The sequence below is a fragment of the Pelodiscus sinensis genome, chromosome 16 (assembly GCF_049634645.1).
Source record: "Pelodiscus sinensis isolate JC-2024 chromosome 16, ASM4963464v1, whole genome shotgun sequence".
Taxonomy (NCBI): domain Eukaryota; kingdom Metazoa; phylum Chordata; order Testudines; family Trionychidae; genus Pelodiscus; species Pelodiscus sinensis.
Genome location: NC_134726.1, coordinates 14,085,846 through 14,113,795, shown reverse-complemented (window position 1 = coordinate 14,113,795; position 27,950 = coordinate 14,085,846). Strand labels below are relative to the sequence as shown.

At 46.3% G+C, this 27,950-nt stretch overlaps 1 protein-coding gene across 1 annotated transcript; it reads right to left on the bottom strand.

Moving 5' to 3' along the window:
- Positions 1-27,931, bottom strand: LOC106732382 (uncharacterized). The gene is made up of 3 exons (XM_075899312.1): positions 24,740-27,931; positions 1,163-3,071; positions 1-871 (listed from the first exon to the last, which is right to left on the bottom strand). The coding sequence occupies exons 2-3, from the start codon at positions 1,589-1,591 to the stop codon at positions 686-688; spliced, it is 615 nt and encodes a 204-aa protein (XP_075755427.1). The 5' UTR covers positions 1,592-3,071; positions 24,740-27,931; the 3' UTR covers positions 1-685.
- Positions 27,932-27,950: the final 19 nt, after the last annotated feature.

Here is a 27,950-nt window from a genome sequence, read left to right as displayed (position 1 = left end):
TTTTTTGTTCAAACCAAACAGATGTGTTTATTGGGAGGCCAGGAAAGGGGCAAGGGGAGGGGGTGAGAAGGAACAGGGAGAGAGCAGAAAGGCAGAGGCCCCTGTTGGCGAGGCCCTGGTGAGAGTTACTGGGGGGCCTGAGAGAACCTTTCCCTTAGGGCCTCCTGGATATGCACACCAGCCTGATGGGCCTGGCGAATGGCAGCAGTCTAGGGCTGCTCACATGCATGGCCCTCACAGCTGGGGGCTGGCCCCTACCCTGGGAGGAAGGCCTCCCCGGTTCTGTTCCACCATATTGTGAAGCACACAGCACACAGCCACCGCCTTGGTGATATTGTGCTCCCTGACGACCAGGTGGGTGAGGAAGCTGCAGAAGTGTCCCTTGAAGTGCCCAAAGGCATTTGGGCTCGGTTAAAGTGGGCATTGAAAAGATCCTTGCTGGGATCCAGGTGGCTGGTATAGGACTTCATCAGCCAGGGCATGAGTGGGTATGCTGCATCCCCCACTATGCACACTAGCATGTTGTGCTCACCCACCGCAAAGTCCTGGCAGGGGGAAAAGGTGCCCACCTCCAGCTTGGTGCGCAGGCTAGAATTCCTGAAAACTTGGGTATCGCATGCCCTTCCCGACCACCCCACGTGAATGTTTGTAACATGGCCCCAGTAGTGCACCAGAGCCTGCAGGACTACTGAGAAGTAGCCCTTTCTATGAATAAACTGGTTGATGGTCCAGCCTGGATGGGGATGTGCATGCCATCAATGGCTCCCCCACAGTTGAGGAACCCCAGAGCAGCAAATCCGACCATAGTTGCCTCCAGGTCCTGGAGATAGACGACTCTGCACAGCAGCAGGGAGTTAATGGCAGTGACAACCTGCAGGGGAAACAGAAACACACACAACCGAGAATGAGAGAGGGGTTGCATGAGCCCTTGGGAAGTGCCTGTCCCGCTCCCTTTCTCTGCCCCCCTCCCCTCACAGGAGCCACCCACTACGAGCCTGTACTCCCCACCCCCCCGGCAGCAGGACTGTGTGAGGGCAGGACAGCACAAGACCCCAGTTCGCCCCCTACAGTCCCCAGCCTCCTCTCTCCCAAGGGTCCCCCTTATCCAGCACCTTCCCCACATCCCCCTCTGTGCATGGACTGCAGCCTGTGAGCTCCTCACCTGCATAAACTGGGCCCCAGTGATGGACTTCCCCACCCCAAACTGGTTGGCCACTGGGCGGTAGCTGTCTGGGGTGGCCAACTTCCAGAGGGCAATTGCGACCCGCTTCTGCAGGTGAATGACAGACCACCGGTGGGTGTCGCGTCTCTGGAGGACAGGAGTGAGACAGGCACAGAGCTCAAAGAAGGTGGCCTCATGCATTCTAAAGTTGTGCAGCCAGGGCTGGTCATCCCACTGCTCCATGACGAGCTGGTCCCACCAGTCCGAACTAGTCTCCAACCTCCAGAACCTTCTGTATATGGTGGGGTGTAGCAGCCAGACTGGAGCAGCCGCAACCATGCAGAGGGTAACGAGGAGTCCTGAGTCCATGTCCAGCATTAATATGTAGGCAACTGGAAGCAAGTGCTGTAGGAACTGCAGCATGGCCATGTGGGGCTGTCACCTGCCCAGGGGCAGCTCTGGCTCCATGGCACACAGCAAAGCAAAAAGCTGTGGAGTCCCCCAAAAGAAGAGGGCAACCACTGCAGGCACTGCTGAAGCTTTGCTGTCACTCAAGAGAGGTCTGCAAACAGGCAGCAGAAACAGAGAAACAGCTGTCCAGGAGGGTCCCTTTAAGTGCGTGTCTCTGCTGGGCTCTGGCAACACCACTCGAGAGCAACTGGTGACCTCTAGCCAAGCTAGAACTGGTTCAGGGGGGCTTTATATGTGAAAGCGGATGCATGGCGATGGATGGACCTGGTACCCTTGGCACGATAGTGTGGACGCTCTCTTACGCAAAAGTGCGTCGCTTTTGAGATGTGGACGCACTTTTGTGCAAGAACTTTTTGCAGAAGATCTCTTCCACAAAAAGTTTCTTGCACAAAAAACCTGCAGTGTAGACGTAGCCAGAGAGAGAAGCTTCTCATCTTATTCAGAGTACTATGTAAGGTCCAATAAAAGGTATTACCTCACTCATCTAATCACAATCTGGCTGTTAAATAAATCCCGCTGCCTATTTTTAGTATCTCCTGTTGACTGAAGATCTGCAGATGGCAGCATTTCATTCATGGCTAGGAGACAGATTTTTTCTTTAAAATTACTTCCCAAGAGAAATTATAAATATACTGCCATGGTGACTCAGGGCTGAGACTGGCCAACACATGCCTTTATTACTTAACCAATGGCAGGAAGGAATCTGCTTCTGATCAAGTTTCATTCTCAGAAACGGTGTAAACGTGATACTTTTCACAGTCTCAGATGCAAGTTCTTTGGTCACTTGAAATAGCCTGGACTCAGTAATCAGTGCAGCTGTACCCATAGCTCTGCAGCATAGATGTAGCCTATCCCAAAATAGCTATTTTGTGTATTTTAAGCAGCCCATTATTTCAAAAGAGATTTTGAATCGCACGCCTGTTATTTCTGGTGTCCCATTAAGGGACGTTTTGAAATATCGCTTTATTTCAAAAGTTGGCGCTGCGTAGACAGCATCAAATTTCAAAATAAGCTATTTTGAAATGTATTTCGAGGTAAGGGTGCAATGTAGCTGCCCTATATTGACCTCTGCTAGTGGACGAGGTGCAAACCCAGATTGCCCTTGTTTACACTGCGGCTCTACTGGTCACTGAATTGGGGCTATCCCCAAATGTAGAGAAGATCTGTTTTCATGAAGTATTACTGATGTATTATATGCTTTAAATACTGTGGGTTCCTCTAGACTGTGAGGATATATCGGAAAAAGATACATTTTTCTGATACTTTTGTTGGAAGAGGCTTTTCCAAAATTTGGTCCATTTAGACTGGGATGAATGAGGAATACAGGGGCTTCTGAAAGAGCATGTTTGCTCTTCCACCAAAAAAAAAAAAAAGCGTAAGAACAAACTCGTTCCCTGGATGCGACGGAGTTTTCGGGATACCGGAGTCTAGCCGTACCCTGTGAGGGAAATAAATAGGAAAGGAATTAAAAGGCGCAAAGGAATAAGGTGATGAAAATAAGCAAGGGATATTTAGAGAATACCAAGGAATAATTTCAATGTCAGTGAGCTTGACATTCTGTGCTGGACAACTCTAATGTAACAAGCTGGAACAGCTGGAACTAAAGATGATCAATTAGCCCATGATACCAAGATACTGGGGAAACTCACCAAACAAAAGAAGTAATACACTGCATGAGTCAGTCCAACATGCAAAATGTACACAATATTCAAAAAGAACAACAAGAGATCATTCCTCAACTGAAACTCAAGCAAAATCAGACTCAGGTAAATCCACGCACTGACATTGTCCCACACAATGAATTTCTCTCTGTATATATATAATGTAGTTTAGCATGTGCACATATTTGCCTGATCTTGAAATGGTTATTAGTGCTGAGTGACATTTTTGGCCAAAACTCTGCAAATCTAACAATACCAAAACACATTTGTGACTTTCATGTCTATTTTGGCAAAACGTTCATGTTGAGCCCACTCTCCCCCAAAAATTCAGGAAAAGTCAGTTTCATGCCAACAGTTTCAAATTGAAACATTTAAGTTGAGAACAATTTTGTGTCAAAATTTTGTGTTTTCATTTGTTAAAAAAAGGTGTTCACTCCAAAATTAAACAAAAAATTGTTTGATCCAAAATGTATTTTTGAAACTTTTTGTCAACATTTTTTAAAAATTCATTTTTTATTTGACCCAAACCAATTTTTTCTCTTTTTTTTTGGAACAGACAAATCCATTATTCACACAACTCTAATGGTTATGCTTCAAATAAGAAAATACTATATTTTGGGCTGTCTTTTGTAGAACTAGTCAATGAGAGTGAGCTAGAACTACTTCTCTCTCAAAAACCCAAGTAAGAAATTCTTTAAATGTTTAAACAGGAAGGGAAATTTGACCAAGTCCATGTAATGAAAGAGGAAAGATTCCAGGATGGATCAGAAGCATAGAAAAGGTAGGTCTTCAACTTGATACCCCCAAGGGTGAAACCTAAAAAAGAAAGCATCATGTGGACATAGTGAAAGAAATGATAGGAAAAGTGAAAGTGAGCAGCAAAGAAAAGCAGTGGTTTACAGAAAACAGAGAGACAGCAATAATATGCTTACTCATTGATATGTGTCTCCAGCAGTGTCTATCTTGGCAGGCTTAATAGATACAGAGGCATAGAAGGATAGAACCATACGGTTAGAAGTGACCACAAGAGTCGTCTAGTCTAATTCCCCGCCAAGATGCTGGACACTCTTCACTTGGCTAGAAAATAGCTGAAACTCCTCCCCCATCTTTTTCTCTGAAAGCAACTTCCATTTTGTTGAATTATTGAATGCGTAACTCTGAAAAGATGAGCACTTTTCTGACAAGTTCCAACACCACAAAAGTTGCACATAGGAAAGTAATTTATTGAAGGTAAATTTCTTATCACCCAATTTTGTAAAGTCAAAGGTCCATGTTCCTACTGTGCACAAGAATTCAACATAGTTCAAAGTAGCATGCCTCCAGTAGGGAGACTGCCATCGACTTGGAGAGCGATGCACTTTGAGTAGCTCTCTCACAGTGCCTGCACCACTTGGAATTCTGGGTTATGCTCCCAGTGCACATTGGGACCAAAATTGTGCAGAGAATGGTTCTATGTTCATGTCATCAGCATCCCACATTGCACTCATCTACTCCCTCTCCCCTTGCTTGAGATCAAAGAGAAACAGTCTTTTTTCCCCTTTTTGGTCCCTGTTACTCACACAGATGCCTTAGCAGCACAAGCCTGGATCCCATTATGCATCAATGCATTGTGCTGTTGATATCTACCTTTTTGTACCTAATGGTGCAGTATTTCAAGACCATATGCCTTGAATGTCAGCAAGAAGACGAACTTGGGAGGTCATGGACATGCTGTTTGTGGAAGCCCATGAATTGAGCAAATTGGAAATGCTGCTGGCATTTGAACCTTTGGAAACAGTGGACTGCTGGTTCTGGTGCCGTCAGACAAGCACAGACTGGTGGGACTGCATAGCACTGCAGGTAGGTACAGGACAATCAGCAGTGGCTGCAAAACTTCTGAATGTGCAAGGCCACCTTCATGGAACTTTGTGAATTGTTTTCCCCACCCTGAAGTGCAGGAACACATGAATGAGACCCGCTCTGGCAGTGGGGAAGTGTGTGGCAAGTGCCCTGTGGAAACTTGCAATGCTAGACAGATAGTGGTCAGCTGGGAATCAACTCTGAGTGGGGAAAAAGCTACAGTGGAGGCTGCTGTTATATAAGCAGCCAAAGCAATCAATACCTTCTTCTCTCGGAAACATGGATGCTACAATGGGGGGTGGAGATTGGGGAATTTTCTGTGATGTGGTTCCCTATCTGTGATGGTGTCTCCAAGATGCCACTCCAAGAGCTTAGCTGAAAGACAGACAGACTACACGGGGCTTTGGCACATGCAGGGCTCCACTCATTCTGACCAGACCCCTAGGCCAGAGGGTCTTGAGCTTTCCCAGGGCACTCGCCCAACCAGAGGTTGTGGGGGGAAGGCCAAACACTAGTGACCTGAGCTCTCCGAGGGAGGGCTGGGTCTCCACCCAGCATGAGGGTTGGGCATGCCTTGCTGGGGGGAGGAGGTAATGGGGAGCAGTGGTGCTTGTGGAAGCAAAGGGGCAAGGCAGGGAGAGGACAGCAAGAAGGGCGGAGCACATAAAGGGCTGATGGGCGGGCAGCAGAGGCAACACATGGGAGTGGATGTGCCAGGTTGGTGGCAGGGCAAAGATGCAGTGCATGGAGCAGCTGCTCACTGCTGATCTGCCAGTACAGCCCCCACTGCATGCCCACTCATGGCCAGCAAAGCCCTGAACCCTGTCCCGTTTCCCACCGACACTTACTGCACACGTTGAGCCGCAGTGGTAGGGTACATACAGGCAGGCACTAGGCAGCAGCTAGTTATCAGACCTCTCCCACCCCACACACACTCACAGACACTCAGCCCTGGAGGACAGCCTGCTGGCGAGCAGGGATCCAGCCACCAGCAGGACCCATCTGTACTGATTGGGGGGGGGGGGGGGGGGAGGAGACACAAAAACCATGACAATCTGCCCATTTTTAAGAGCATCAGGATACCTGTGGGAGGGCTTAAATACAGTCCTGTCCCTTTAAAACTGGGATCTCTGATCACCCAGTGCAAGCACATGTGAACTTATGCAAAAGATCAGTTTGCCTTATCACACCTAGTAACAATTGTCTGAGATCGGTTTCCAGCTGACTCAAATGGGAAGCCTCGCTAAGCCAAAACCTTTTTTCTCCTGACATTTTTGAAGAGAGGGGAATGGTCTAGGAGTACAGGAACATGGGAAAATAAATACAGAGATGCAGACCTTGATATTGCAGATCCCTGAGGGTGGGACGAGAAGGTAACCCAAGGCTGCTGGGTAAATGGAGACTATCCAAGCAAGCAATAAGTGTCAATCACCTGCTCTGAGGAGCTATAAGATTCTTTGCATGTTGCCAATTGTGCATTTGCCCTCAATCATTACATGTTAGTCAGGAGCAGCAGTGTTATCGGTGCAGCATCTATTTGGCCTGCCCTGCACTCAAATTCTGGTGATCACTTGTACTGCTCACCAGGCAGGAAGAAACATCTACAGGAACAGATTCCTTCTCTATCCCATCCCGGTCTCACTGCACATGCAACTTCCATGGAGCCATATATTTACTGCAGAGTGAAACAGACCTTAGTGTTCTATGCTTATGCTCCAAACTCAAAGCAGTGCACAAGAGAGCATGGATCAGACAGCTTATGATCTGCTTCCATGTATTTCTTCCATGCTATAGAAACCTCCACAGAGCAAGGCTCCAGAGAATTCCTGGACAGTGTTCAGAAGAGGATACGTTGATACAGTACAAAACCAGCATCTTGTAGTAATTCTCACACAGCCTTTTAAACCCCCCCACGCAAACGAGGTTAAAGTCTAAGGTAGGAGTCCAACTGTCACTAAAACACTTACTCAATTTGATGAGCACTCATGTGGAGTGAATCTGCTGTGAGGCTGACCTACAGGAAATACAGCACAGATTGTTCCAAGTTAGAGGGAGCTGAGCCTGTGCTACCAAGAATTCAGTGAGAAAAGTACAGCGTGTGCAAGTAAAGCCTGCCCGCTGCATTTCCTCCTCAAGGGAAATGTTCTAGCACTCAAGGGAGATAAGGGAGATAAGCACAAGATACTATGTGTGCTTGGTCAATGGTAATGATTTAGTCAAATGTAGTGGCAGGAAATTGTTGACGTGTTCTTTCCAGGAATCTTTCCTAGGAAAACAGACAAAGACATTCAGAACAGGGCAATCTAATAATACACAAGTGCTCTCTGCTGCTTCATTATGACTCTATGCCAATAAGATCTGAGCAATGGAGGCTAAGTCATATAAGCACATGCAGTCTGCTTACATGGAATCAATTAATTCTGTAGATCAGAGAAGTCTGAAAGCAGCCTCCCTCTTATACCCTGCTAGTATGGATTTGGGTCCAACTAGCTGATGAGCAGCGTTGGCATCAATATAATGCCAGGGTTTTTTTTTTAAACCTAGCAAATCTCACACAAGGCATTAAAAGATGACTAAAGTTGCTAAAGCACTCAGAAGTTAGGAAATGACCGAATAAAGGCAGACCCTGCAATTACATGAAGAATAGAAATTTTTAACTGCAAAAGGGGGAGTCTTCTGTATATGTTAATCAACTCCCTCCAGGAGCTGAGGCTTTAAGCAAAACATCAAGCATCCTGGTCTTATCAATACAATCAGGAGAATAGGCAAGCTAGCAAGATTAGGAAAACCTGTGATCTGCCTTATTTGCCACAGATCTCCCCAACAGACATTTACAACACCCACTGGGACTAAAGACAAAGCAGAAATTCTTCAGATTCCACAATACTCAGACTATGAAAAGGAACTTGTAAAATTAACAGCACCATCTAGTGACTTCTGGCACAGTATTTAATACATTTTCTGATGTGCCTTTAATAATGTGTATTTCTGCTAAATAGGGACCATGCAGTCGATGACTATGTGTGATCATAGTCTCCTAGGGTTAGAATGCACATCTCCTGTGCATTCCTTCTAGAGCAGATGGAAGTGTTTCCTTTTCCTCTTTTCATCTCTGTACTCTGGGTTTAAGTTGCTACCTGTTAACAAATAGCTGAGGTGTCAGAGTGATTTTCCTAGTGGTTCTTACAAGCAGCCTGATGCAACACTTCTAGATGGTTCTGCACTGCCTAGCACAGTGTGCTATGATTTAGTGTGAACCAAAGTCCATTGAATTCAGTGGGAATCTTTCAATTGACATCAAGGGGTCAGGGCCTTCCTCCAGTGCAAAGTGCTGTCATCTTGATTCCATAGCACATTATGTTCACTTTGGATAAACACAAGTGACTGCACAAAGAGCTGGAGAATCAGGATGATGGTTTCGGCCTTCCACTCCACCTGGGGTTTACATCTATAATAATGTGTGTCAGCATTTTTCATCAGTAGATCTCAAAGCATGTCATAAGCTGAGTAAATATCCTCACATTGCAGGTGGGGGAAACTGAGGCACAAGCCAGAACATGACATACCCAAGATCACCCAGCAGGCCAGTGTCAGAACTGGAAATAAAACTCAGCTCTCTGGGGACTAGCTTGCTGTCTTCCTAAACAGGGTCAAGGAAATCTCAGGGACCAGTGCTGGTCAACAGACTGGCTGTTAAGCAACACTGCACCACCACCCTGCTTCAATAGGAGCAGGAACTTCTGGGTGGGGGGGGGGGTGCTTTTGTTATAAATGTGGACCCCCCCCCATGGTGCCACAAGTAAGCAGGAAATCTGCCCCAGCCTTCTCCCGGCTGGCCAGAGCATGGGGGAGGAAGGCTCAGGTAGCACACTGCTCCTGCCTTCCCTTGGCCAGCTGGAGCATGCTTACTTGGGGGACAATGGGAGGTGCTTTCACACCCTTCACACCTCCTGGAGTACGGGTCAGAACACATAAGGCCTGTGAAGGCCTCATCTGTTTTGTATTGCAGCTGTCTAGAAAATAAAAGGAGGAGGCAGGAGGGGCAGGGAGAGGGAGTGGCAATAAGCAGATACATTTAAAAGAACAGGAACTTTGAGAAAAATTAGTCTGAGGGAAACTCAGCCTTTGAAAAAGATGCTACAGAAGGAAAAAGAGGCTGAAGGAGGCTAGATAGTGGTAATGATTCTTTATTCTAATGTTTTGTTGCAGAACATTTGATTTACAACCTGGGAAATCTGATTTCAAAAGGTTTTGTTCCTCCCTTCTGCTGAAAGACTTCCAAGCTTCCTACAAGAAAGTGCCAACACCTAGTTCTTCTGATGTATTTTCTATGGATGCTGGAATCACCGTCATTTTCTTTGGAAACAAATTAGCAGGTATACAAAGAACTGCCTGCGTTGTGCTGCTGCTGGATGCATGAGCTTACTCTACCCTGGGAACCTACCGGCTGCTGGCCTGAAGAGATGTGAATTGATAGCCCCACAAAGGTCTTGTTTTCCTCCTAGATTCTAGGGGAGACAGGGTCTTCTTTCTCTAGAACCATTGCAAAGTACCAGAGCTGCCAAGGACAAGCGTGGCACGAGAAACTCATCCCCTTGTCTTCCACTAGCAATTACTGGGTCAGTTACAATACTAATCACCTTCCTTTCCCTGGATTTCATGGTAGGAGGCAAGGACAGTGGGGATATGTCTAGACTGTCATGATTTTCCGGAAATTCTTTTAACGGAAAAGTTTTCCGTTAAAAGCATTTTCGGAAAAGAGCATCTAGATTGGCACGGACGCTTTTCCACAAAAGCACTTTTTGCGGAAAAGCGTCCGTGGCCAATCTAGACGCGCTTTTGCGCAAAAAAAGCCCCGATCGCTATTTTCGTGATCGGGGCTTTTTTGCGCAAAACAAATCTCAGCTGTCTACACTGGCCCTTTTGCACAAAAGTTTTGCGCAAAAGGGACTTTTGCCCGAACGGAAGCAGCATAGTATTTCCGCAAAAAGCACTGATTTCTTACAGTAGGAAGTCAGTGCTTTTGCAGAAATTCAAGCGGCACGTGTAGACAGCTGGCAAGTTTTTCTGGAAAAACTGGCCAATCTAGACACAGCCCGGATGTACTAACTTACTGACATAACACAAATGGGTATGACGTTTTCTACTCTTCTCATTATCTACTCTGAAATCTAATGGAAAGTACTAAGCAGAAGAGAGTGTATGATTCATGGACCGCCATCATTGCCCTTTCAGATGGGAAAGAGGAAGGTGTCTACGACAGGCTAGAGACAACTTCCCTATAATTCTGCTGAACTGATGCTACAAAACTGATTAGAGCTTAGTTCAGAAATGATCTTGATCACCTGTGGTAGCCATTAGCGCTGGCTTAGAGAAGATGTTGTAAATCTCCAGTTCTCTAGCTCCTTTCCAATTCTTTCCCTTTGTTTATCATTATCCTGTTTTCTTAAGTCCCTTTTTCTGTCTCCTCTGTTTCACCTTAGTCTTTGTGCTATTTGGCAAGCTGCAATATGTTGTTCTAATATCTCTCTCCCTGCCTTTCAACAGTTCCTCCTTTTAAAAAATGTATCAGCAACTGTTGGAACTAGCAGCCATTGATTGCTGTCATGTGTGTGTATCGAGCATATTCCCCTTTGTAAGCCTAACCCATTTGGATGGCAAGGATTAAAAAGTAAAGCTTGTTCTCTTAACCAATACTCACATGTCATGCCCTTGACACACCTCTCCTGCACACCCACACATTCTTTCCAAAGAACATGTGTGCTCTTGTGTAAAGGGACTATGGGCCCCTTACTAAAACTCAGTGGGAATTTTTGGCTGGCCAGCTCCCAGTATCAAAAGGAAGGGGAAGGGTCTTTGAGGAATCAGGACCCCGAGACTGACAGCCCCCAGGAACAATGGGAAGAGGCCAGCACTCCAGGTCAGCCTGATTGACGGGCCAACGAGGGAATGAGCCGACTGGGGAAGAGCTGAGATTTCCTGGGTCAGACTGAGTGGGGGTCAAGCTAAGGAGAGAGCTGGGACCAAAACTGTGCCAGCCAGACCGAGCCAGAGACCCAGCCCAGCAGCAGATTCATGCTGGGAGCAAAGCTACAGCCACAGAGACAGGAGGGCCACACACAGAGCCTAAGAGAGCTGGGCCTAGAGCAGGCTGGAGCTGGATGCAGTGAGCAGCAGGGACCCGGGGTAGAGGCCCAGTGCAGGGAGACTTCACCAGCTCAAAGGCCTGGCAGGCCAGACTGGAGAGGGGCTAACACTAGGGAGAAGGGTCCTGCCACCCAGAGCAAATGTCTGACCTGCAACATTCCTGCAGCACAGCCAGGGCCAAAGGAGATGGCCTGGGACCTGCAAGGAACAGAGTGTGAACTGCCCTGACATTCCACAACAGTCCTAGGGCACCTTAGGGTACGTCTACACAGCAGCGTTATTTCGGAATAGTTTGTGTTATTCTAAAATAACAAAGAGCACATCTACACAGCAAGCCATTATTTCAAAATAACGTCAAGCGGGAGGACTTCTTACTCTAACTCCTGTAGCTCTCATTTCACTAGGAGCAAGGCAGGACAAAGGAAGAATTCTCTTCCTTTGACTTCTTGCTGCGTCAACAGCACCAAATGCTGAGTTAAGCTAGTTTGACTTCGGCCACGCAATTGATGTAACTGAAGTTGCATAGCTTAATTTGAGTTTTGCCCTGCTACGTAGACGTGCCCTGAGAGACTAACAAAGATATTGTATCATGAGCTTTCCTAGGTAGATCCATGACAGCTCATGATATATTTGCTAGTCTCTAAAGTACAGAGGACTGCTCATTGCTTTAAAGTTACAGACTGACATGGCTACCCCTCAAACTTCTTACATTCTAGAGGTGCTGCTTGTGAGGGCTCCAGGCTGTAGAGCAGAGAGATGTTTTCCAGTCTCTTCCATTTTTTCTTATTCCTTTTTTTTAAGTGTTTGTTTAATAAATTGTATTTGCTTTGAAATACAGTGGGTCAGGGAAGTGTTCACTGCAGGGTGCTCTCTCCTATTGGTGACACCCAGCCCCCCATCCTAGGTGACAGTTACAAGGTTAGAGATCAAGCTCCCAGGAACCCTGGGCCCAGCCTTGTTGGGATAACGAGGACTCTGCCATACAGGAGAGTAGAAGGGGAGCCCTGGAATCAAGTCTCTAGGTAAAGGAAGTGGGATTAGGGACTCAGGTGCTGTCCCTAGCCCATTTCACAGGGGTAGCATAGAAGCCAGGAAAGTTCCCCTCAGCAGTGAGCCCATTCCCCCGCTTACAATAGCAATGTGCAGCATAATCAGCAGCAACATAAAAGTATAATGGCTTGGGAGGAAAGCTTGTCCCAAGCACCAAAGGACTTTTTATGATTTGATTGAAGGATGAAGAGGTTCTCTCACTGGGAGATGAATCACATGTCCCAGCCCCACCTCTCTAGCCACCCAGGCCAGGAGGAGGGGCCATGACTCCATGCTGGCTCTCACACATGCCCATGTGGCTCTCCCTTAGCCAGCTACAGCCAGGGATAGGGCCTCAGAGCCACAGCCCGGCCATGGTAGGAGCTGTGCACAGGCAGCTATGAAGAGTCATTGAGCTGCAGACTCTCCTCCTATCCTAGGTGGTCTGGGAGCCTTGGGGGGGGGAGGGAGACTGAAGGCTGTTCTCAGCTCTCCTTCCCCTGCACTGCAGGTAAATGGAGGGTCCACTGCTGCTCCTCACAGCTGCCCATCCAGCTCTTACATGGCCAGACTGCAGCTCCAAGCCCCTCTCCCACCACCAGGTCACAGAGAATGCCACAGGTAACTGGGGAGCAAGTGGACTGCCTGCCTTTGCCTCCACTTCAGGCAGAGGGCTCTGACACCCTTGCCCCAGGTTGGAGCTACTGTGGGCCAGCCTGTAGCCAGGGACTCCAGGTGGCTGGAGCCAGTGCTTGCGGCACTCCACAACTAGGGGCTATGCTGCTTGCCCACACCATAGGGGGTTGCATTTGGCTTCCCACTATTCTGGGGATGAGACTGGGGGCTGCACTGCCTACCCACCTACCAGGTGCCCTGGGCTGGAGGGGTATGCTCTGGTGGGGGGAAAAAGGATGGAGTAGGCCAGCCTGTGGCTAGCTTCCTCAATCCCTCTGTCCACCTGCCACCCATGAGAAAGGTTCAAATTAAATGCAGAATCAAAATAACATTAAAAATCCAGGAAGAGGTCCAAAAATGCCACCATAGCTAAACAGAGTAAAAGAGGCAGTGAGGGTACGTCTACACTAGCTCGTTAGTTCGAGCTAGGTAGAGTAATTAGGGCAAGCAAAGTTGCAAGTGAAGCCTGGTATTTAAATATCTTGGGCTTCATTTGCATGTTCCCGGGCGCCACCATTTTAAAATCCCCCTTAGTCCGAACTCCGTGCCCGCGGCTAGAAGCGGCACGGAGTAGGTAGTTCGAATTAAAGATCCTAATTCAAACTACCGTTACTCCTTGTGGAATGAGGAGTAACGGTAGTTCGAATTTGGATCTTTAATTTGAACTACCTACTCTGTGTCACGTGTAGCCGCGGGCACAGAGTTCGGACTAAGAGGGATTTAAAAATGGCGGCGCCCGGGAACATGCAAATGAAACTAGGGATATTTAAATCCCAGGCTTCATTTGCAACTCCGCTTGCCCTAATTAACCTACCTAGCTCGAACTAACGACCTAGTGTAGACGTACCCTTAGAGATTTAAAAGAGTAGTATTAAAAAAGCAAGTCTAATCCTACTGAGCAAAATAAAAAGGAGCATAGACTCTGGTGAGTCAAGTATAAATAGGCCTAAGAAGAAAAAAAACCAGCATTTTTTAAAAGTGCATCAGAATCTGCCAAACACAAGAGTGGGATTGCTAAAGGAGCACTCACAACACATGGCCATTGTGGAGAAGCTAAATGAATACATTTTATCTGTCTTCGTTGCAGAGGATGAGGGAGATCCCTACATCTGAGGTACCTGCCCTTGTAAGTGACAAATCTAAGGAACTGTCCTACACTGATGTGTCAGAGGAGGTTTTGGACCAAATTGATTAAATAATAACGAGTCACCAAGACTAGATGGTGTTCACCCAAGAGTTCTGAAGGAACCTAAAGATTCTCTCTCTCTTGCATCTATCTATCTATCTATCTATCTATCTATCTATCTATCTATCTATCTATCTATCTATCTATCTATCTATCTATCTCCTGGTAATCACAGAGTAGTAAGCCTAACTTCAGAACTAGGCAAATTGGTTCAAACAACAGTAAAGGACAGACTTATCAGATACTTAGATGAATATGATGTTCGGAGAGATTCAATATGACTTTTGTAAAGGGAAATCATATCTCACCAATTTCTGAGAATTCTTTGAGGGTGTCAGACAAATATGTGAACAAGGATGATCCAGTTGCTACAGTGTAATACTTGAACTTTCAGAAAGCCTTTGACAAGGTCCCACACCAAAAGCTTTTAAGCAAAGTAAGCAAAGCAAGCTATCATGGGATAAGAGGTAAAGTCTTCTCAGGGATAAATAACTGGTTAAAAGATAGGAAACAAAAAAGTTGAAATAAATTGTCACTTTTCACAGTGGAGGGGGTAAATAGTGGGGTCCCACAAGGATGCTTATAGGCATATCTGCTGGTCAACGGATTCATAAATGGAAATAGGAGTAAATGGTGAGGTGACAAGTTTGCACGGTATGTCTACACTACAAAGTTAGTTCGAACTAACGGATGTTAGTTCGAACTAACTTTCATAGGCGCTACACTAGCGCTCCGTTAGTTCGAATTTAATTCGAACTAACGGAGCGCTTAGTTCAAACTAGGAAAACCTCATTTTACGAGGATTAAGCCTAGTTCGAACTAGCTAGTTCAAATTAAGGGGTGTGTATTCCTTTAATTTGAACTAGTGGGAGGCTAGCCCTCCCCAGGTTTCCCTGGTGGCCACTCTTGCCAACACCAGGGAAACTCTTCTGCCCCCCTCCCGGCCCCGGAGTCCTTAAAGGGGCACGGGCTGGCTACGGTGCCCGTGCCAGGTGCAAGCCTGCCAGCACCCAGCCAGCAGACCCTGCACCTGGCACGGATCGAGCCAGCCACCCGATGCCCCCCAGCCCTCCCCCTCTTCCCGGGACCAGGCTGGCGGCTCCCGAGAGCTTGCCCGGGATCGCAGGAGGCGGGCACCCGCCTGGGTTAGTGCAGACATCGTGGACCTTGTCCACGATTTCTGCACGAGGCACAGGAAAGTGGCCATCTAGGGCAGGAGAGCTGCCAGCCTGGCCACCCAGGAGCAGGTGTGCAAGAGAATCAAGGGGATCCACTGAGACCCCCGACCCTGAGCCCTGAGCTTACAATGGCCGTCCTGGGTCAGACCAAAGGTCCATCTAGCCCAGTAGCCTGTCTGCCGACAGCGGCCAACCCTAGGGACCCTGGAGGGGATGGACCGAAGACAGTGACCAAGCCATTTGTCTCGTGCCATCCCTCTCCAGCCTTCCACAAACCTTGGGCAGGGACACCACTCCTACTCCCTGGCTAATACCACTCCATGGACCCAGCCTCCATGAATTGATCTCACTTCCCTTTCAACTCTGTTCTAGTTCTAACCTTCACAGCTTCCTGCAGCAAGGAGTTCCACAGGTTGACTCTTTACTTTGTGAAGAACAACTTTCTGTTACTAGTTTAAAGCCTGCTACCCATTCCTTTCCTTTGGTGTCCTGTAGTCCTTCTTTATGGGAACTAATGAAGAACTTTTCTGTATGCACCCTCTCCACCCCACTCATGCTTTTAGAGACTTCTATCCTGTTCCTCCTCCGTCTCCTCTTTTCTAAGCTGAAAAGTCCCAGTCTCTTTAGCCTCTCTTGATAAGGAACCTGTTCCCAACCCCTCATCATTTTAGTTGCCCTCCCCTCTCCCACCCTCTCTCTTCCCCTCTCCCACCTCCTTTTCCCAGTCTCCCCCAGTTTTGTTCAATAAAGACAGATTCCATTTTGGAAGACACGTTATCTTTATTTTGTACATCAAGAAGAGGGGCTAGGGAAGGGTAAGTGGAAGGAGGTGAGGGAGGAATGGGGCACGAGCCCCCGATGGGGAGGACTGGGCTGGCTCTGTGGGCTTCTGGGGGTGAAAGCTCTCCTGCAGCCCCCCAATTACTCCCTCTCCCCAGATGGCAGCCTGCAGCAAGTGCAGCCGGGCTGATGACCGAGTGCTGTGATGTGCCCAGTGTGGGTAGTCCGGGCACTCCAAGCCAGGACTGCTTTGCAAGCAGGGCACCCCTGAGAACTGTCTGTCCGGGGTGGGGGTCGGGACCCTTTAAGCACAGCCCTCGGCTAGCCTGAGAAAGCATCTCCACGCTCTAAGTTCTTCTCTGATGCCCTGCTGGCACTGCTTCCGGCCATCCTTAACCCCGGTTCAGGGTCCACTTAATGTGGACATGCTAGTTCGAATTAGCAAAACGCTAATTCGAACTAGTTTTTTAGTCTGTATCCGTTAGTTCGAATTAGCTTAGTTCGAATTAACTAATTCAAACTAAGTAAGGGTATGTCTACACTACCCCGCTAGTTCGAACTAGCGGGGTAATGTATGCATACCGCACTTGCTAATGAAGCTCGGGATTTGAATTTCCCGGGCTTCATTAGCATAAGCGGGGAGCTGCCATTTTTAAATCCCCGCTGCTTCGAACCCCGTGCAGCGCGGCTACACGGGGCTCGAACTAGGTAGTTCGGACTAGGTTCCTATTCCGAACTACCGTTACTCCTCGTGAAACGAGGTGTACCAGTAGTTCGGAATAGGCACCCTAGTCCGAACTACCTAGTTCGAGCCCCGTGTAGCCGCGCTGCACGGGGTTCGAAGCAGCGGGGATTTAAAAATGGCGGCTCCCCGCTTATGCTAATGAAGCCCGGGAAATTCAAATCCCGGGCTTCATTAGCAAGTGCGGTATGCATACATTACCCCGCTAGTTCGAACTAGCGGGGTAGTGTAGACATACCCTTAGTTCGAATTAACATTGTAGTGTAGACATACCCTTTCTTAGGATAGTTAAGTTCAAAGAGGACTGCAAAGAGTTACAAAGGGGTGTCACAAAACTGGATGACTAGGAAACAAAATAACAGCTGAAATGTAGTGTCAATAACTGTAAAGGAATGCATATTGGAAAACACAGTCCAAACAATACGTACAAAATGGTGGGTCCTTAATTAGCTGTTGCCACTCCAGAAAGAGATTGTGGTGCTGTTGTAGATAGTTCTCTGAAAACAGTCATTTAATCTACAGAAGCAGTTTTTTAAAAAAAGAAAGAAGAAGAAGAGCTAACTGTGTTATGAGCCATTAGGGAAAAAAAGATAGCTAAAAAGAGAGAAGAGAACATAATGCCACTCTATAAATCCATGATATGCCCACACCTTGTATACTGTGTGCAGTTCTGGTCATTCCCTTCAAAAAATATGTTTGAGTTAGAGAAGACCCCAAGAATGACCCCCACCCCGCAAAAAAAGAAAGAAGAAGAAGGAGATTAGGGGTATGTAACAGCTTCCATTCAAGGAAATATTAAAAAGGCTAGAACTGTTCACCTTAGAACTGAAATAAATTCAGGGGTATGGCAGAGGTCTATCATGAATGGTAGGAAAAAGTGCATAAGGAAGTGTCATCCCTTCACATAGCTCAAGAACCAGTGGTCATCCAATGAAAACCCCGAAATCAGTGGCCCTTCCTCAAGCTGTCACAAGTATGCTATAGTATCCCTTGAGACTGTTAGCCTGACAGAGGCCTCTGCTGAGGGAGGGAGAGACTGCAACTCTGCTTCTATAGCATTGCCCTACCTCTTGCTACACCCACATTTATAACTGTGAGAAAGACATCCACTGCTGCAGCCCAATGGATAATTCCAGCACGCACCAGGTACATACCCTGCAAGAAGCTGAATTCCACAGAACCCACAGGGTGCTGAAAACACCAAAGGAGGCCTAGCACACCCAGAGAGAATCAAACTCCTCCTCCTTGCAGTTTGCCACAACCTACCTGCTGGCTGCCAGAACTTTCTGTTGTTTTAACTAAAACAACCTTTATGAAACCCTCCCTACTGGCGTAGAGTGCACAGCAGTGATGGACAATACTTTGATCTCAGCCTGTGTCTACATTGGCGCGATCTTGCGCCAAAGCGGCTGCTTTTGCGCAAAAACATGCTGCCTGTCTACACTGGCGGGAAGTTCTTGCACAAGAACACTGACGTTCTAATGTGTGAAATCAGTGCTTCTTGCACAAGAACTATGATGCTCCTGCTCAGGAATAAGCCCTCTTGTGCAAGATGCCAGTGTAGACAGGCAACATGAATTTCTTGCGCAAGAAAGCCGATGGTTAAAATGGCCATCGGAGCTTTCTTGCACAAGAGAGCATCTACACTGGCACGGATGCTCTTATGCAAAAGCACATCTCTGCGCAAAGGCACATGCCAGTGTAGACGCTCTCTTGCGCAAATACTTTAATGCAAGAACTCTTGCGTTAAAGAGTATTTGCGCAAGATCATGCCAATGTAGACCCAGCCTCATAGTGTCATCTTCATTACTGGAACACACATGGCTTCCACTAATTAAACCTCATGAAAACCCTATAAAGTACCACATGAGTAGGCATTAATACCACCCTCTCCCTCCCTTTTCCTTGTGGGCAATGGAAGCAGTTACTACACAGCAGGCTCAACTCCACTGTGGCCAATGAAATAACACATTAACCATGGGCTGAACTTAGCCCAGAAAGACACAAAATGACCTGCCCAAGTGCCAGACACTACATTAGTAGCTGAAATGGGCATGGAATCCTGACTTCCAGTTTTCTCACCTTCCTCAAAGCTCATTAGCACTTTCCCTATGCCCCAGACCCTCACATTCTCTCTTCTCCAAGTACCTTGTGTCTGCAAGAGTTCAAACCCTTGCTGCTTTAAGCTTCAGCTGTCTCAGGTGTGATGCAATTCTAGCGCCAATTTAACTCACACAAGTGCTGCTTCATACACTTCACCTGAGATGGGCTCATTGCCATCTGTAATAAGTAAATATTTATTAGAGCTGTAAAATGCAATGTCATAACTGAAGCAACTGCAATCAGAGGAGGCTGATGATCAGTCAGCATCTGCTTGACTTACGATATCAGGAAATACATTTGGTTTAATTCACCACTACACAACAATAACTAGCTAAAAGCAGAATCAGAAGAAATTGGTTTAACTGGTATAATAACCACTAGGCAAGAAATAAAGTTTCAGTTTCTTGACAGGACTGTTGTGGATCAGACTCTTACTATAACTAGAGTTATTACTAGGAAAATGAAAGGTCTTTGGCCCATGGTATAGCTCTGTACTCATCCAAATGAGCCTGAGAAAAGGTCTAATGAGTCACAGGAAGGGTAACTGGGAAATTAGGTATATCTTCTTGTGAACAGAGGGCTGCAGGGATTTAGGACAGAGTAGCTGAAATAATGGGGCAGAGAACAGAAATCAGGTGCACAAAGAACTAAAGGAAGAAAAGAGAGGGACACTTATGTGGCCAATATAAGAATTGGTTTGAACCTTAGTTCAAAGCAACCTAAAGCCTTTTTTCCGGATCTGAAATATTTGTCTAATTTGTTAGTCACACTTACACTCCATCACTCTTCCTAATCCAGCCAGGACCAGAAGTTATACAGGTGGAATACTTCAATGAAAGGTTTTGAGTTAAAATATTCTAACATTATCCCTCCCCCCCACCCAGCCTCTCCTTTGCACATGAGATACTAAAGATTGTAATGGAAAATGGTACCAAATGCCTTGTCTCTTAGGTTGTGTCCAGACTCAGGGGGTTTTTCGGAAAAAGTAGCCTTTTTCCGAAAAAACTTCACCTGCGTCTAGACTGAAGCCGCGTTCTTTCGAAATTAAATCGAAAGAACGCGGCTTTTCTTTTGACGGTGGTAAACCTCATTTTACGAGGAAGAACGCCTTTTTTCGAAAGTGCTCTTTCGAAAAAAGGCGTTCTTGAATGCAAACAGGGGTTTTTCAAAAGAGAGCATCCAGACTGCCTTTCGAAAAAGCGGCTTGCTTTTTCGAAAGTTCTGCTTGCAGTCTAGACGCGCTTTTTCGAAAGAGGCTTTTTCGAAAGATACTTTCGAAAAAGCCTCTTTCGAAAGAGGCTTGCAGTCTAGACATAGCCTTAGTGTGATCATTAAGTCCCATATTGATTCTGCTCTTAAATGCATCCTGGAAAACTCAATAATAAAAGATTAATTCTTACACAATTGTTCAAGGATCAAATCTATGCTGTTGTCAGAAGAATCATTTTGAGGCACCTCATGATCATGAGATGGCACCTTGTAGTTATCTGTTCCATGTAAGGCATTAGTGTAATTCATATGATTTCCCAGAAATGAACAGAAAATTCTATGGTACTGTCAGGAAGCTACTAAAATCAGGCAATGGTTTTAATAAATATAAATGTGGTCTTCTTACTAATATGTAAGTGATACAAGAGCTCTCAGTTGTGACAAACAGACATTAAGAAAAGGGAAGTGGAACCTAAACAGCAAAAAATCACCATGCGTCTGGCATCTTGCAGGTGGCACATGAGCGACTGCTGAAAGCAGCAGTGATTGCTCATGCCAAAAGTAAAGACAAAAAAATTGTGCATTTAACAATTCCTATACAGCAAATGCCTCCTTGAGGACAGTGAGTTGAGAGCTCTCGATATCAATTGAGATCAGGGTCTTGATGTCTTTGTGTTTCTATTTTCTCATACATAAAGTGGGTATAACAACGCTGTTGCCCTTTCTTTAGCCACCAATGTCCCTCTTCTGATAGCAGTGTCATCCCATTGCCATGCTTCCCATTAGAAGAGAAATTAATTATGTGGCACCTGGGTATATTCAAAATATAATTTGCTTTATGTACATATACATACTGTTCCTTGAACAGAAATGCAGGGTGATTCCTTCTTTGAGAATCTCTGCCCAACACCAATGCCCAGCTCCTAGGGTGCAACTCTTCTTAAGAACTTACTCCAATCTGAGACCAAGATGGAGAGTAAACTCCCCTACTGCTGTCTCAGGAACACTGCTTCTTTCCAATATTACACCACAGCATGTCTTCCCAAGACTGAACACTTGCCCACATGCTAAGACACAGGATTTGGAAGTTTGAGTAACAACACCACTTGGTAAAACCCACTAGAACAATACCACATATGCTGCACCATATCCACAACAGAAAGTTACTGTGTACGTGTTAATGAAATTGAAATATATTTTTAATTCTTAGTTTAATTTGTATTCAATTTAAACTGCAAAATAAATGTTAGAGACAGCTTTATGGTTTAAAATTAAATTAAATTTTAGGTATAAGTGGAAGCACATAAAATAGGGGCAAAACAGTAGCAATGATATGTTTTGTACATACCAAAAGTGAGTTTTTCAGTGGTCTAGTACTTCTGCTTCCTGACTTGGACAGACTCTGAAATTAACTCGCTCGCCATATATGTATGTATATGATTTACATGTTCCTTTGCTTTATCATCTGTAACAGTGAGCCACATCATATATTTGAGTCTGAAGAATCAACTAAAAGGAAAAAGCTACTCTGTGAGAATAAGGTGAAAACCTGGCTCAGTTGAAATCAGTGGAAAAGCTTCCATTGACTTCAGTATGTCCAGGATTTCACCCTTATACTCTAATTTAGCATAGTATAAATTAGTTGGGTGAGCTTTTCCTTTGGCTTTCAATGAAAGCTATTAGAGTTGAGCACTTATGAAAGTCTCCCCCTTGATAAATAATGACAGATGTTATGGAAAAGGAGCTATAAAATAGTTAGCAAGTGTACTGTAATCTACAGTCCCTAAAGAGTGCTCTGATTTCATTTGTATGTTCACCCAGCTGGTCCTGCTTCCACCCTGATCTATGGCTGGTGAACGGACAGACTCTGCAGTTGGGAAGTTCAAGCTCAGTTAAAGGTTATATCAAGAACATCCATCTTAGGGGTTCTTTTCTGGAGCATAGAAAAAAGATAATTCGCAATGCTGAATCTACTGATGTCAGACTGGACACTCTGTAAGACTAGATAGTGTTGCTATATTTCAGCTGAGTTCATTCTCAAAACTGAACAAATTAACTTTCTCGGACCCTCTTTCTCAATGGGTAAGATGACATGCTCCATTTGGGGTTTCAAAGAGTACTTGTATGCCTCATCTATGAAATGCTTTACATCTATAGGGTAAATTCTCTGTTGGTATACACAGGGTCAGTGCAGCTCCACTGAGATCAATGGAATTTGCAGCAGCTGAGAATTCAGCTCAATTACTCTGTTTCTTTAGTAACAAAACAGAAAATATTTGTTACAGACACCAGTGTTCCGTTCAGTGACCGTATTTCTAAGAAGCCAGTGTATGTTTGACAAATGTCACTGAGCAGCCACGTGCTGTTGTACTTTAAGACCCTGAGTTGTTGTTCATTTACCAGAGAAATCAATTTCCTTATCGTTCCAGGAAAAGAGGCTGTCTAAAACTCCCAGGCATTCCCTGCCAGTGCCTCATTTGCATGTCATTGTCTAGATTTGGTTACAAAGACTGTACAATCATATTTTATTACCTAACAACAGACTTTAGCAAAGGGAAGTTTAACCTCTAATGAATCAGATAACACACCATGGCACATAATGCTTCAAACTTGCAAGGACAAGCCTCAGTAAATCAGCTATTAGATTATAAGAAATAAACAGGGACTTCCCTGCACTGTCTCTCAAAGAAATTTTTCCGGAAGGATTTTGCAACATCCTAAACAAGACAAAGACAGAGAGAAATGACAATTTTAGATGATAGACTTACAAGAATCTCTAACTCCAATCAGTCAATGGAGCATCCTTTATTCATTTTTTGGGGGGATATGATGCTTTTTAAGGAAGATTGGTCTCTCCATATCTGGGATAGTGGGCTGAGCCATACCATACTTGTCTCTATGGAGCCCAGGAAAAAGGATCTACAGTTGTACCACAAGACCCACAATGAAGACATGTCTACAGAACAGGGCTAAAACCAAAATAAGCTACGCAACCTGAGCTACATCAATTGCGTATCTTAAATCAAAATAGCTGATTTCAGCTTTTGGTGCTGTCTATACAGCAGGAAGTCCAAGGTAGAGCACTCTTCTTCCGACTTCCCTTACTTCTCATACAATGAGGGTTACAGGACTCAGAGTAAGAAGTCCTCCAGCTCACCATTATTTTGACATTATGTCAAATTAACTGCTTGTAGTGTAGATGTGCACTAACATCAGTTATTCTGAAATAACACTACTGTGTAGACATACCCCCAGCCATACCTGCAGGGTAAGTACAGTTGATACACAGGGTTCTATAGCCCAGTACTTGCTCTAAATAAGAGGGAGAGACTTGCATGTTCCTCCCCAACACCCCAAGGAGAGGCAAAAGATAGAAGATTGAAAGCTGAGGAGATTCAGCAGAGGTGCTGCTAGTCCTGGAACCATGACACCACTTTTTTCACCCATTCAGCCCCCAAAATGTGATCTTTCCAACCACAGGCCAGGGGCTGATCAGTATTCTGAGTGAATGAGAGAGAGAGAGAGAGAGAGAGTGTGCGTGTGCGTGTGTGCGCACGTGTGTGAGCGTGTGTATGTTTCAAGTTCAAACCAGGACTATGGTATGTTTATACCCAAATATCGCTACCTTTTTTCATATGAGATTTCTGTCCCTCCTCCTCCCTCCCGCAGTTAGGTTGCTTTTTGTTTTATTTTGTTTTGTTTAAGAAACAACAGTGTGTTATCTCTCCTGGAGCACAGAAAGAATCACCCAGCTGGCAATGTAATTCCTATAGTTTGTCTGTATTACCTCTATGGCTGTGTCTAGACTGCATCCCTTTTCCGTAAAAGGGATGCAAATTAGACACATCGCAATTACAAATGAAGTGGGGATTTAAATCCCCCCCGCTTCATTTGCATAAACATGGCTGCTGCTTTTTTCCGGCTCGGGGCTTTGCTGGAAAAAAGCGCCAGTCTAGACGGGGATCTTTTGGAAAATAAAGCCTTTTCCAAAAGATCCCTTATTCCTCTTAAAAAAAGGAATAAGGAATCTTTCAGAAAAGGCTTTATTTTCCGAAAGATCCCCGTCTAGACTGGCGCTTTTTTCCAGCAAAGCCCCGAGCCGGAAAAAAGCAGCAGCCATGTTTATTCAAATGAAGCGGGGGGGATTTAAATCCCCACTTCATTTGTAATTGCGATGTGTCTAATTTGCATCCCTTTTACAGAAAAGGGATGCAGTATGGACACAGCCTATCTGTTTTTTAATTTTTTTTGTCTGCTGTATAATTAATTTTGCTAGGTATAAATCAATTAAGGTGATGGGTATGATTGGTTAGGTAATTCTGTTACAGTGTGTTATGATTGGTTAGTAACATTTTAGTAAAATAATTGGTTAAGGTCTAGCTAAGCAGGACTCAAGTTTCCAAGAAGGAGACAAGCAAGAAAAGAAGAAAGGAGAAGAAGGAACAGAAAGAATGACAAGAAGAAAAGACCTGAAAGTACTCTCTTCCAAGACACAGCCTAATATCAGAGCTCTGCACAACTGTGACATGCAGCAACCAGAATCCCAACAAGACTGACCTTGGCTGGCCAACGTGGGAAATTTGCCTGCCTTGATCTGTATTGGTGAGCATGGCACTTTATGCTTAGCATGGATATTCTGCTTGCTTGGTACCTGTTAATAAGTAGAAAGTAAGGATATTACCGTATAAAGATTTTTTACTAGCAAAAGAGCCTGTGAACCTGCAGAAAGTTACACCACAAGCCCTAGGAATTGGATAAGGGTGGGTATTTAAATTAACAAGGTTACACCTTGAGCCCTAGGGTGTAGAACTGACAGAGAATTTTGTGTGGCTAACACCCGTTCCTTACAGGTGCAGATTTACAGCTATGAAGTGGCTTCATAGCAATATAGCTGCATCCACCCTAAGAGGTGGCGTTTGTACTGCTCTAACTGTAGTGGTACATTTGTGTGCAGTCAAGGCCTATATTAAGAACAGTGAAGAGGAATTAGGGGAGACCTGACCTTGGAATTATGCAGACTCCCAGGACCCCTGGAATAATGGTTTTCAACTTTTTTTTTCATTTGCAGACCCCAACAATGGAGGTGCAGACCCCGTTAGAAATCTCAGACTGTCTGCAGATCCTAAGGGGTCCACTGACCATAGCTTGAGAACTATTGCCCTAGAGAATCCTGCTCCAACATTTTGGCCCTTTGCCTTCTTCAAAAATTGACTGCTCCTTCATACTCCTATGAGTTCCTTCCATTCGGCAGTGAGCCAAACTGCCATTGGTTATACTGCTTCAATGGCACATAACTTCCACTGGTGAACGAAGTTAGAGTGGTGCTTGCAGCTGCTATGTTTCTAAGCTCTTTCCTAATCTATACTCCTTCTGGCACCAAATAAAATGAAATTGGTGTGTGTGACGGGGTCGCGGAGCAAGGCGTGTCCCCGCCACTAGACCTCCGCCAGGGGCCGGACGAGCCGCTCTCTCCCCGGCCCGCGGCAAGAGGAGAGCCGGAAGCCAGAGCGGAGCCGGCGAGCGGCACCCTATTCTCTGATGGCGCATGCGCCTCCGACCCCAGTCGCAGCAGCACTGGCGCAGGAGCAGTGGGGGGGGGGCAGGTCAGGTGAGGACAACGGAGACAGGGCAGGGAGCCGGCCCTGGGACGCCGGCGCAGGCGCAGAAGGGGAGACGGCTGTATTAAAAGGAGGAGAGGCAGAGAACAGGGGAAGGAGTGGCCGGGACTGAGGGAGGACAGCGGAAACTGAGGCTAGTGGAGCGGAAGGCTGAGGGTGAAGCCCAGACACTCAGGGGTGAGGAAGTAGCTGGTGGCGGGCAGATGGAGAACTGCTTGCAGGCTGACATGTTTAGGCAGTTAGCCCCGTCAGCCAGGTGGGTGGCGTCAGGAAGGAGCACCCCCACCTTAGGGCCCTGGGCTGGGGCCTGGAGAGAGGGTGGGCCCAGGCCCCCCTCAACCCCCGAGCAAGGGGGAAAGCATAAAGAAAGGAGGTGTCTGCGGCAGCACTGAGTGAGGGACACAGTCAGGAGGGCCGGGACAAGGGTGGCGAAGGAGGGGACCCAGACCGAGGGAGAGGTGACCCCTCACAGTGTGTCTGCTCCTTTCCCTCCTACACACACAAGGCTTTTTTTAAAATGTGGACATTGTTCTCGCTCAAGGAAGTTCAGTGTTGGCTTGTAGCCCCCTTTGTCTCTCCAGTTGCCAGATGATGATTTATCACCTCTAAAAATGACTTTCTCTTCCAAATAACACTCTGTGTTATTTATAGAGGAAAAGAAATGTATGCAAAAGGTATGGAGAAAGAGAGAAGAGAAGCCTCAGCTGCTTGGTATTTTTTCCCTCCTATTACTGGTTGACAGTGGAATAAATGACAAGGTTTCTCTGAACAACTATTTAAAAAATCCAAAAGATTCAGAATCATAGAATTGTAGGCTTGGAAGGGGCCTTGAGATGTCAATTAATACACTCATGGCAGGACTAAGTATTATCTAGAGACCACCAATGATGGAAATTCCACAACCTCCCTTCACAATCTATTCCAGCCTATGTCTACACTACAGGTTTTTTTTGGAAGCGGCAATGCAGATGAAATGCTCATTAGCATTTTCTCATGCTCATTAGCATTTTCAATCTCTTCCAATGCTTTTTGTGCAAGAAGTTTTTGTGCAAAAACAAGCAGTGTGGACATGTCCATTTTGCGCAAAAACCCCTTTTTGCTCAAGATCCTTATGCCTCTAGTTTACTCTGGGAGGTTTTTTCAGTCCCACCCTCACAAAGACCTGCCAGGGGTTGGGTGAGTGAGGGGAGTTGCTCCTGGTGTGTGTGTGTGGGAGGGAGAGGAGCAGCAGTGGGTTGTGGGACCTCCCAATGGCCCTGGCACCCCTGTTAATCTCTGTTCGTTTGTCTCCATCTGCATGTGGTGCAGGCCATCAACACCATCCTGCTGCGCAGGGTCATCCACCTCTGCAATGTGGATGCCATCATCATCGGGTTTGCTGACACAGCCTTCCCAACTGCAGGGCCGGGGGTTGTTGATGATGGCACCCACATCCTCATCCATGTACCTGCCCACTGGGCATCTCTCTTCATCAACCAGAAGGGATACTTTTCAATGGTCCTACAAGCCATCGCGGATCACAGGGTCTAATTCACTGACATCTACATCAGGCGGCCGGGGAAGGCGCACGACATACGTGTCTTCAGAAACTCTAGCGTGTTCCAGAAGCTTCCTGATAGAACTTTTCTCTCCGACTGTGCCATCAAGGTTGGGGACATAGACATGCCCATCTGCAGGGTGGGGGATGTGGCCTAACCTCTCTTGCCTTGGCTCATGACACCATACACCGGCCACCTCAACCCTTCTCAGGAACACTACAATGCCAGGCTCAGCAGAGCCCGCATGGTTATGGAGGGTGCCTTTGGGCATTTCAAGGTGCATTTCAGATGCCTCCTCACTTGGCTGGAACTCAGGAAGGGCAACATCCCACACGTAGTGGCCATGTGTTGTGTGTTCCACAATATTTGTGAAAGGAAGGGGGAGAAATTCCTGCCAGGGTTGGGGGCAGAGGCTGACCACATTGGCAGGACCCATTCAAAGCTGCCGTCTGGCCGGCCCTTCAGGGGGCCATGTGTGTCTGGGAGGCCCTGAGGGAGAGTTTCTCGCAGAAAGCCCAGTGACACTCTCCTCTGAGCTGCCCCACTAGGGGCCTGTGCATCGCCCCTCTCTGCCTTTCCTCCTATACTCCCCCTTCCCCCCTCCCCTGCTGA

What these genes read in the sequence shown, in the direction of transcription:
- LOC106732382 (XM_075899312.1), bottom strand. Translation starts at nt 1,591, where the DNA reads ATGGCCATGCTGCAGTTCCTACAGCACTTGCTTCCAGTTGCCTACATA. An exon ending in CTGGGGCCCAGTTTATGCAG is followed by an intron (nt 872 to 1,162) that starts GTGAGGAGCTCA and finishes TTTCCCCTGCAG; the next exon opens with GTTGTCACTGCCATTAACTC.